At 34.9% G+C, this 10,702-nt stretch overlaps 1 protein-coding gene across 1 annotated transcript; it reads right to left on the reverse strand.

Moving 5' to 3' along the window:
* Positions 1-2,641: 2,641 nt before the first annotated feature.
* Positions 2,642-7,224, reverse strand: LOC112290728 (protein NRT1/ PTR FAMILY 8.2). The gene is made up of 7 exons (XM_024537353.3): positions 7,068-7,224; positions 6,252-6,310; positions 5,851-5,989; positions 5,341-5,558; positions 4,875-5,177; positions 4,391-4,644; positions 2,642-4,259 (listed from the first exon to the last, which is right to left on the reverse strand). The coding sequence occupies exons 1-7, from the start codon at positions 7,081-7,083 to the stop codon at positions 3,392-3,394; spliced, it is 1,857 nt and encodes a 618-aa protein (XP_024393121.1). The 5' UTR covers positions 7,084-7,224; the 3' UTR covers positions 2,642-3,391.
* Between the last annotated feature and the right edge of the window lie 3,478 nt (positions 7,225-10,702).

A 10,702-nucleotide genomic window follows, 5' to 3' on the forward strand; every position in this document is an offset into this window, starting at 1 on the left:
GGTGTAGATATAAAAGTTGTCAGAAGCATTAGTTCTTTTTTTTAATAATAATGATAATAAATATAAAACCAAAATGTAATGGGGAGTGTTACTTGTGTGTGAAAAAGTACATGTGTAAATCAACGATTCCTTTTATGGGGTACAAGTTCTATGCTCTTGGCTTTGCTTGTGTGTCTTTTTTTAAAAACTTTTTACCTTTTTCATTTTGTTATTTGGTTTATTTATGCGTATTGAGTAGGAGAAGAGGAAATGTCCAGGTTTCTCTCCTGAAAAGGTAAGGAATATAATGTTTAAATACAGCACATTGGATCACGATTTGGAATTTGATGTTGAACCAAATATGATATTTTGAAATGAAGAATGTCGTTTTTATGCAAACCCATGACTTGGACATAAATGCCAAAAGACGTATGATTCCAATGTGTTGTTGAAAATTACAAATAGAATTAATAATTGGGTTGGTCAATGCACAGGTTTTTTTTAGATGACATATGCATTGAAGATAGTTTGCACTTTGTTTGATTCACAAAAAAAGGCATGTTAGAAGTTGATGATATCACTTGATTTTTAAATATGTTTGTATGGGTTTTGTGAAACATGACATAAAATATTGGATCCACCTCAGTTACCTGACAGTTTCAAAAATTCTGTACCGTTTGATATTAGAATTAATTCTTTGAAAATCAAACAGTTTCAATGACACACAAAACAGGCCAGTCAACTATTCATATTTTTGAGAGAATTTCCAAAAACAGCTTTGAATGTTTTAATTTTGTATCAACATTAGGATACCATGTTGTAGCTGCAGTAATTCCTCTTTCAGCAACACAGAAGGAACAAAACACAATTTACATTATTAATCAATTACAAAAAAGTCCAACACTTTTTATTGGTTATTTGAGATCACAATTGGGCATAAGTTAATCAAATATCACAGAGCTTATAACATATTTTTGTTGAGCCTATGACTTATTATTATTATTATTATTTTAAATTTATGGGCTTGTAAATTTAAAAACACAAGAAAGAAGGAAACTACGATGACAAAATAATCTTATTTCAAACAACCACTACAATAAATCATTCATTACTACTATTATCATTGTTTTACTATTTGTGATAGTGTGTATCAAGCTTTCAATCATGATACTTACATTTATACTGTAAAAACTGTACTAAAATTAAAACTTCTAATCCTTGGGACAAATTAGTAAGATTAAATACCTCCAAAACTTATGAGTTAAATAAAACTGGGTGGGCATTTGAGAATATTTATTTATTCAAAAATATTCACACAACATTTGTAATTTTTTAAAATTAATGTGTTGACAAAATAAATAAATAAATAAATACATATACATATATTTAATTTAAAAAGTGACCTTGAATTTGAATGATTTGCTTTAAAATAGAATTGATTGGGAAGGGAAGTGGCATTATTGTTAGTATACACACATAATTGAATCATTTAAAGTATAGATAATGTAAGACATGGACTTGGTCGTTTGAGAAAATATTCTACACACTGCCCAAAATAATTATTTAATACAAAATATATTACTTTTATATGTTGTGTTATTAGTTCTTCGTTGTCCACCAACCCAATCTTTATTTTTGACTGATTTTTAAATTTTTTATCACATATTACATTTGTGCTAAATTGCTCTGTCTACATAGTGAGCTCAAAGTTGGTCAAGGCAAGACAATTAAACAAACCCAGTTCTGATGATGAAATAAAACCGAAACCTATGCAACATGATAAGTTACAACCCACAAAGCTAATGAGTAATGCTTAGTTCCCAACCCTAACTGAACTACTTTGAAGGACTGGTGTTCATCTTTCATGAGATATCACCAGCTGCATTCAACCGATTTTTCAATAAGGTCTTGAATTCCAGCAGTGCATGGGAAGAAACACTGAAACTTGCTGCAAAACTCTGAAGGTAAAACACCTCCAACTCCTTACGAATTCTACTTCATTTTACACACGATGGACATATGAAGTGAAAGAAGAAAAAAACGAGAAGCAGAGTTGCTCTTTGTTCAGTTGCATGGGCGTGAAACCCTAATCCAGGAGGCACAGGCTTCAGACTTGAGCGTTATTTAAAAGCAGTGTGGCTTCAAGCAAGCTCGAGAGAATGGTCAATTCAATTGCCAAGATCTGGCAAGAGCTTGCCGAGGTGTCTGCATCTCTGTCCTGTGCCAAAGACAAGTTAACGTCGAAACTAGATGAAGTGGTGGGGAATATAGAGAGAGCGGACAAGACGAATAGGGCATTCAAGGATGGGATGTTCGACACGCGAAGAGAGGCTGAAAGAAGCAAAGAAAAGATTGCGGAAGTGCAACACCTGGTTCAAGGTATGCAACTTCGGATATGCGAAATCCACGACCTGGCTGGACATACCTACAAGTCTGGCCCTGCGAAGGAGATTAGCCACATTGAGAAAGGGGCTAGGGTCAGCCAAGAATGAACTGCATGACAAAGAAAGACATGGTAGCCCTACACGCTTTGATACGATACACCTTTGGTCATAATTGAACATGTACACAATGGTGGCTGTCATGTTCCAAATCATGAACTTTGGGGTTGTCATAAGTAGAAAAAAATCTCAATACTAAGAAATTCCCCAGGGCTCCTGTATTGTCAGCATCTGTAGCGAATTTGCCATTTTTCCAGCTACATTTTTGTAGAATATATTCTGTCAACAACAGCGTTTTATCTACATAGATTGCCCTGTACTTATAGATAGTCAATGTGGTGTAATCCTCTGTCACAACATAGATGTACTCAAACGATAATCCCTCCTAAGAATCGAAAGATTGATGCTTTCTACCAAATCTTGCGCCGCAGTTTTATCCAGCATGATTTCATACTACTATAAAACGGGCAGGTTTAGGAATGATGTCAATGCTGAAGGCTAGTCGCAATTCAGAGCTAGGTCGAAGTGTTCTTGTCAGTTCAGTAAATGTAGAAAAAAAATCTGGGCAACCCCGATTCAAGCTTGGTCCAGTTGGAATACAGGACCAACCTGCTTCCTTCGTGTCGTAAGGACACGTCATCTATAACAGCGAATATGTCGAGCATCGCCAACCCTACTCCTTACACACCTTTGGCTCAACGGTTTGATGTTCATCCGAAACTTCACATCACGCCCATGGTAGCCATGGCAATCGTGTGAATAAGTGCAAAACACAAATATGCATGTAAGGAGCTGCCAGCATATTTGAGGGTGCTGATGTTGAACCAAAGGTGGCATGCATCGAAAATGCATACTCAATCCCCCCCCATTCCAGAGCTAGTATTTACGAAGCAAGTCGGATCTTCAACAGGTGATGTATTGTGGACCATCTCGAAGTTCTCCACATGGCGAGCAAATATAAGACCACGGTCTTACGCTTCACTAGGCTCGTCAATCCTGATGTAACTGTGAGAAGTCACTTTCTTGTACTTGTACCACGACGAACAAACAAGAAATAACAAAAAATTGGCACAGCTGAGGGCAGCAAGGAGGAAGTAAAAGTAATTAAGCCTGCTTCTGTTCAGGTTATTCGTAAGCCAACCAGGACCGTCGCCATCTCGGGTGAACTTGTTCACGGCCGTGACAAGAGCACTGCTCAAAAAGAACCCACATCCTATTGTGCTCAAATAGATTGCAGAACCCAAGCTTCGCATTCGCTCTGGTGCCTCGTGGTAAAAAAACTCCAGTTGCCCGATCTGGGTAAAGATCTCCGTGCTCCCACGTAAGAAGTTTTGAGGAACCAACCAAAAAATACTCATGGGAATGGTCAGTTCAGGTCGGTCCAGAAGTCCGTTGTCCCGTGCCACCTGAACCCGCTTCGTCTCCACCAAGGCCGCCACCAACATGGCTAAAGTTGAGAATATCATCCCCGTCCCAATTCTTTGTAGTGTAGTAATACCCTGGGGGTGACCTGAAAATCGTCTCGCGAAAGGAACGAAGAACCTATCATACATGGGGAGGATAAATATGATATTGAAAAGCTCAAAAACAGCAAGAGAGGCTGAGGGGAATAAGAACTTGGCCGTGACGTGGCGATCCATGGCTGCACCGACCTCCACTGTGAAAGTTTCCATCTGTGAAAGGGCTGTCCATACTAGCAAAGTACTAGCCCAAATTGGTAGCACTTTCAGGATCGCCTTCACTTCTTCAACTTTTGTCACAGTGCATAGTTGCCAGGGACTAGCGAAGCTGAAGTTGGAATCTTTGATCCCCACAGGGATTGCAGCTCGATCAAGGAATCTGAAAATATCATACTTTAATCATTCGTCGTATACAGCAGGTGCAAAGTTACTGTTGAAAGACACAAATATAAAGACTTTGAAGGCAGACTAATAGAGGCGTTGCGAATACGGTAGTGATGAAACACTTACACTAATTGATCGGTGTGATTGAGTCTCTCCACAGGCCCTCTTCCCTGAAAAGAGCCTTCGTATAGAGTCCTATCATGGCTTAAGCAAACTCTTCGCTTACGAGTCGCTGCAACTGCCACCTGCGCTATGGTGGTTAAAGCACTTCCACCAGGGGGCTTGAAACGGTAAATTCTAGAACCCGCAAGAAAAACCACGACAGCAACCATCATCACTGCAGCCGGAATGCCGAACCCCCAACCAAAGCCCACATTGTCCTGATATTTCCAGAGCAGTCAGAGGTGAGTGTATTTCGACACTTACTGCGCACAATTTCAATTCTGAAAACATTAGAATTACGTAACAAGAATCAAATCCACACAAACATTACTCCATTATACTCCTCCATGGTTGTAGCACACCGGAAAGAGATCAATTTGGCCAAACTACCATCTATTCAAGCCTTTGTAACAGTGTGAACATCCAGGTACCTGAATATTCAACATACCTGAATGTAAACGAAAAGTGTAACCGACAAAAGTGAGCCGATGGAAATGATGAAGTAGAACCAGTTGAAGAAGTGAGACATTTGTTTCCGTTCATTTGGATCTCCCTCATCGAATTGGTCAGCACCAAGGGTAGACACATTTGGCTTTATTCCTCCATTTCCAACAGCAAAGAAAAACAAGCCCAGATACAATACCCCAAGTTGTATACCGTGGGATGGTTGACATGGATTCGAAGAGTTGGGAATACAAGGTGGAGGTCGGAGTGATGATACAGTTGCTGACAGAGTTAGGAATACCATACCCTGCGGCCGAGTGAAAAGTCACTTGTCATGAGAGACTCAGCAATCTGAAGTAAGAGTAAAATCATACCACATCCACATTATAGGAGCCAAATACAATTCTGTGATGCTGACTACATAAATCACATTCCACCGGAACAAACCGACATGCCACTAAATAACTTACAACAACTTGGATGGTGGCAAATACAGTAATTGCCCAGAAGCGTCCAAGGTATGCATCGGCAGCAAAGCCCCCAAGGAAAGGGGTAAGATAGAGAGCCCCCACAAAATTCAACACCATCTCAGCAGAATCTGGATTGCTGAAGTGCATTTCTTTGGTGAGGTACAAGACCAAGTTTCGCTGCAACCCCAAAGTTGCTAGTCTTTCACATAATTCCGTACCTGTCACTCAAGTACTTTAGCACTTTTCTAAGGTACTTGTCTAAATAGTCAACCACACTGTTGTAAAATAATTCTTTAAGTAAGGATCCATACATCACTGGAAGAAAGAAGCTGAAGCTAAGCTGGTTCCAAAAACTCAACAGAGCGAAGTAAGTAATTATACCTTCCACTTATTCTGTTTTTAAATGATTGAATTACACGGTTTGGCTTTCAGGATGATAAAGGATTTCCCCTCTCCCCATTGAGTTTTCTTAACTTATAAATTTGAAATCATTTAAATGTAGGTAATTACCAAATATGAGAGGGGCAGCTCTCCAACCCCCTGTCTTCCGCTTGTCAGCAGAATGGCCATGACTATCGACTGATCCATCCCCGGCCAACCAATTACTGCTTTCTGCTGATTCCCCCCTCTTGCCCTCACATGTCAGATCCTGAGCGTGCACATTTTCGAATGCAATTCATCAGAAAGACATCTTCCACAACTGCCCAACATAATGCTTTTTCAAGTAAACTCTTGTAACCGGCATCAGAAGCATCTCAAAAACTCAATTTACTTCAAGCACGGACGTTTCCAAATTCGAATCATAGGCAAGACTATCATCCCATCAAGAATATGGAAAAGTGTGGTAGTTTGCCAAGCAGAGACGTTAACTTGACATTGAAATCGACCCTGATACAGCAATGAAATATTACCTCCGCGGAGTCCCGACTCTGAAGCGCATCATAAACCATCCGACGTTTCCCTGCCACAACTGAACCATTCAACAAACTCAAAATAGCATTCCTTAACAATTAAACGTCTACACTAAACTTCACATCAAAGACCAATGCCTGGAACTTGCTTACGTCACAAAATTCACAGCTGATTATCGTCTCAGGAAAAAGAAAAAAAAAGAAAAAAGAAAAAAGAAAAAAATCCTCGGAGAAACAATGAAGCTGAAAACTACGTCTCAATATGAAAATTAATTCCAAATTATCAAATCCACATATCAAAACAGTCCACATATGATTCTGATTATGGTAATACAAGATTCTAGACGAAAAACGTCCTCGCAAGATCAATATTAAACAATTCCTCAAGGTCCACCAACATCTACATTATAAACTTGAGATTCAAACACAATCGAGACAGCCCTCTTCACACGGTACACAATCGAGACAGCCCTCTTCACACGGTACAAAATCGATAACCATAATAGCTCAATTCACTTAAGGATTTGCACACAAAACAACACTATTACACACATTGGACAGTGATTCAACTTCATTCCACGCTTCAAAGATCCCTTGTCCAAATCAGCACAATCTTAAGCAAAAGGCAAGATGAGCCAGCAGACGCAACCAAACTACCTTCTCGCCCTTCTGCCGTTAACACACCTGCATCGAGGAGCTTCAGCGGGACTAATGCTCAAACACGCGTGACATAAAATCCCTCTCACGAAATTACACAAGCGCATCAGCAACATGCACCGAAATACAATGCAAAAAAATGCGCAGGAATGGACATACCTGCTTTCTGAACCATGGAAATTTCGCCACACGCGACTGATCGCGGGGACGCTGCAGATCCTCCGATTGACCGCGACAGCTCCAGATACAAAATTCTCGTGCAGAGCCGCGCAATTGCAACAAAATTCTAATGGAAATAGCTCATTTTTGAGTGCGGCAACCATGAAAACCCAGTCTCGGTGAATTTCTAGGGTTTTGGGGAAAGGGATCGGCGGTGTGAACGGGTATAAGGTTCGGTGACGTGTCGTGCGGTATGGACTGTGTCTGACGTGGATCGCTTTTATAGTTGACGTGGATCACTTTCATGGTTGACGTGGCTTTGCCAACACGCCTTGACTTTTGTACAGGAAATTTATTTAGTTTCTAAAAGGGTCATTTGTTTTTCATTTGAAAATAGTGCCAAATACGGAGTGAATTGTTGTGCAAAATGAGTTAAATTTCATTTTCATGAATACTAGGTTTTTATTTATTTATTTGTTTATTATTGAGATATATATATTTTATTTATGGTGATTTCAAGTAAAAAATATATTAATGTGTAATTAGTATTTGAAGAGTATTTGTCAAATACACAAAAGTATGATTTTCAATAAAAAATATTATTATTATTATTATTATTATTATATTAGTTTAAAACACTAATACATTTTCAATGTGTATGATGTAAAAAACCTCAAAAATTTTGTGTACTTTTTCAACGTACTTTGTGAAGTGCACTGAACATCACAATTCACTTAGTGTGCATGTTTTATATCTTGATTCTTTGAACAATTTAACATGTTGTGTTGGATAAATGAGATATTTAAATATAATGTCATTATAACTTCTATTCTCACACTTATTATTATTATTATTATTATTTTCTTTCAATATGTTCATGATTGGTATGATTACTTTCATGATTAACATGAGTACTTCTAATTTTAAACCAAAAGATCAACTTGCATAGACTTTGTATATTATGTAGTTGAGTTGATATAAACTTATGCATATATCAAGGATATAAATTTCAAAGAACTAAAAGATCAATAAATTTTTGTATCACTCAAAATGATTAAAAAATCACTCAAAGATGGTATAATATTAAACTAGAATAGCTATTGCCAAAAACAAGAAGACTAGAAAGTCTTGAAACAAGATTAAAACTAGAAGGCATTGATAAGAGTGAAGAAGGCTTCACTCTTGCCTTCATATATATTATTTAACTAAGAGCTATCCTCCAAGATGTGTTCAATTTGTAAGATATATGTCTTAACTTGCAAGGCAAGTTTTCTATATGCACGCCATACTTTTAGCTTGTACTACAAGCTATCTACACATGATTGACTTGTTGGCTAAGTTTTTAAACTATCAATCAACCATAAATATGTATAAAGTCAAATATGCATGTATAAAACCTTTGAAGAAGCTTTGTCACAAAATAAAATAAAATCTACCTACATTTATCTTCTATCTAGTATTTATTATTTAGGTAAATAAGTATGTATGTAACATTATCCTTCCTTCTACAAACGAGTTCCATGAAGAGCTATCTTCATATGTTGAGGAAGTCCAAGATGTGGCAGATTGTGTTTGCTACATATTTAGATCTATGTTTCCTTCGAAGGTGGTTGATAGGTCCTCTCAGCAATCAATAGTATTCTATAGGAAGGCAAAAAGATCTTATTATTTGATTATTGTTGAAGCTTTTGTAACTCCCTTTAAATAAAACATTTGGAATACTATCAAAAGTTATTCCTACTTCTAATAAAATCACCAAACATCAAGACTCTCTTTCAAAATTGTGATATCAAATGTGTTGTATCTTATCATCTATTAGAGGAAGAACATATTGTTCTCGAGGATCTTCATCTTTATAGCATTGTCATATTATATGTGTTCTTACTTGAGAATGCACTGGATACCTAGTTAAGGAAGGTAAGTAGAATTGCAACAACAATCCTACCAAGTCTAATAGAATTTTAAATAAACTTTAAGTAATTCTTAATAATCTTAATCAAACTTTAACCAATTAAAAATAAATTTAAAAGAAGTTACAAAAGAAATAGAAAGAAGTCATAATTTAATTTCAAAAAAAATAACAAAGAAATTTTAAAGAAATATAAAAAAAAAACTTTTAAAGAAATAATAATAATATTTTTAAAATATTAAAAATAAAAATTTAGAATAAATCCTAAATAAATCTTAATCAAATCCTAATTTAATCTTAATCAAAATCTTAATAAAACTTGATCAAATTTTAGGTAAAATCTTGATTGAAATCCTAATTAAAATCGTTATGAACCTTAACCAAATCCTAGGACAAACCTTAATAAATTCTTAAATCTTAGACAAATCCTAGACAAATCCTAATCAAATTTTAGTCAAATTTTAATTAAATCTTAGATCCTAAATCAATCCTAATTAATCCTTAATCAATTCTTAAATCTTAAATAAATCTTTAAAATCTTATAATAAATTAAAAATTTAATAACTAATAATTAAACCATTGATTTTGATTCGAAATTTGCACACCTTGCAACAAGTAAATAAGCAACAAGCAAAAAAAATTTAAAGAAAATTGTACATATCAATAGCAAGCAAAGCTTCTAAAACCTCTTCGTTATTGGTTGCCATCATTGTCTAACTTAAATGTTGATCTTTCAACATTAATTTTTTCTTCTGAAATGTTCAATTACTTCAAAAATTGGATTTTTTTGTATATATTTAAGTCTTAATTGCTCTCACCAAATTTTGCTTTAATTCAACTAGCAGATATTGCTAGATCTTGGAATCATTCACTAATTCTAAATCTCAAATTTTTAAGATCATAACACACAAAAACCTTAATATACTTCAATCTAACTACTCAATTCACTTTAAATGTTTCATACACATTTATAATAAGTACAACAATAAATTGCCGAAATTTTATCTAAAAATATACTAAAAAATTCAAAAAATCTTCAAATTTATAAACATACTTTTATTTTTTAAAATCTAAATCCAACAAGTATATTATTAATTTTGAAAATCCTTCAAGTCTTCAATATTAATTCAAATGATTTGAAATAAACTTTCAAAAATTACTTTTTGATTTTTTTTTCAAATCCTTCTTTTTAATTTATAAATGAACATTAGAATTGCCATAGATGTGTAATTTTTTGGTTCAAGTTTTGATTTTGATACAATTTGACAACTAATCCTCTCCATGTATCAATTTTTGGTAATTTGAAATAAAATTTATTTTAATTTATATTTAATTCTTTTTAAAATATACTTATATCAATTTTTTATCTTATTTTCTTTGATTTGGTTCATTTATACTTCTACAAAGTAAATAGAAGTCTCTTTTATAATAGGTAGCATTAAGACTATTTTTTTTTTTTTTTTCTTTTTTTTTTCTTTCTATAATTTATTATTCTTTTTTTATTACATCTTTTTATTAGGTACTTCTATGATAACATCCACATTTTTATTTTTTACCATATAATTATATTACTACACCAATATTATCTTAAAGGCTAGAACAATTATAATTTTTCATCTAGTAAGTTAATAAATAATAATTCATAAATTAAATCTATTGGTTGTTGATTTTCTATCTTTTTAGTGCTATAAATATATAAAAACTATAGACAAAGATAGAAAGTAGA

This window comes from Physcomitrium patens, chromosome 13, assembly GCF_059467195.1.
Source record: "Physcomitrium patens ecotype Gransden chromosome 13, ASM5946719v1, whole genome shotgun sequence".
NCBI lineage: Eukaryota > Viridiplantae > Streptophyta > Bryopsida > Funariales > Funariaceae > Physcomitrium > Physcomitrium patens.

What these genes read in the sequence shown, in the direction of transcription:
- LOC112290728 (XM_024537353.3), bottom strand. An exon ending in AGCTGCCCCTCTCATATTTG is followed by an intron (nt 5,559 to 5,850) that starts GTAATTACCTAC and finishes CTTGAGTGACAG; the next exon opens with GTACGGAATTATGTGAAAGA. An exon ending in CACTTTTCGTTTACATTCAG is followed by an intron (nt 4,645 to 4,874) that starts GTATGTTGAATA and finishes TGGAAATATCAG; the next exon opens with GACAATGTGGGCTTTGGTTG.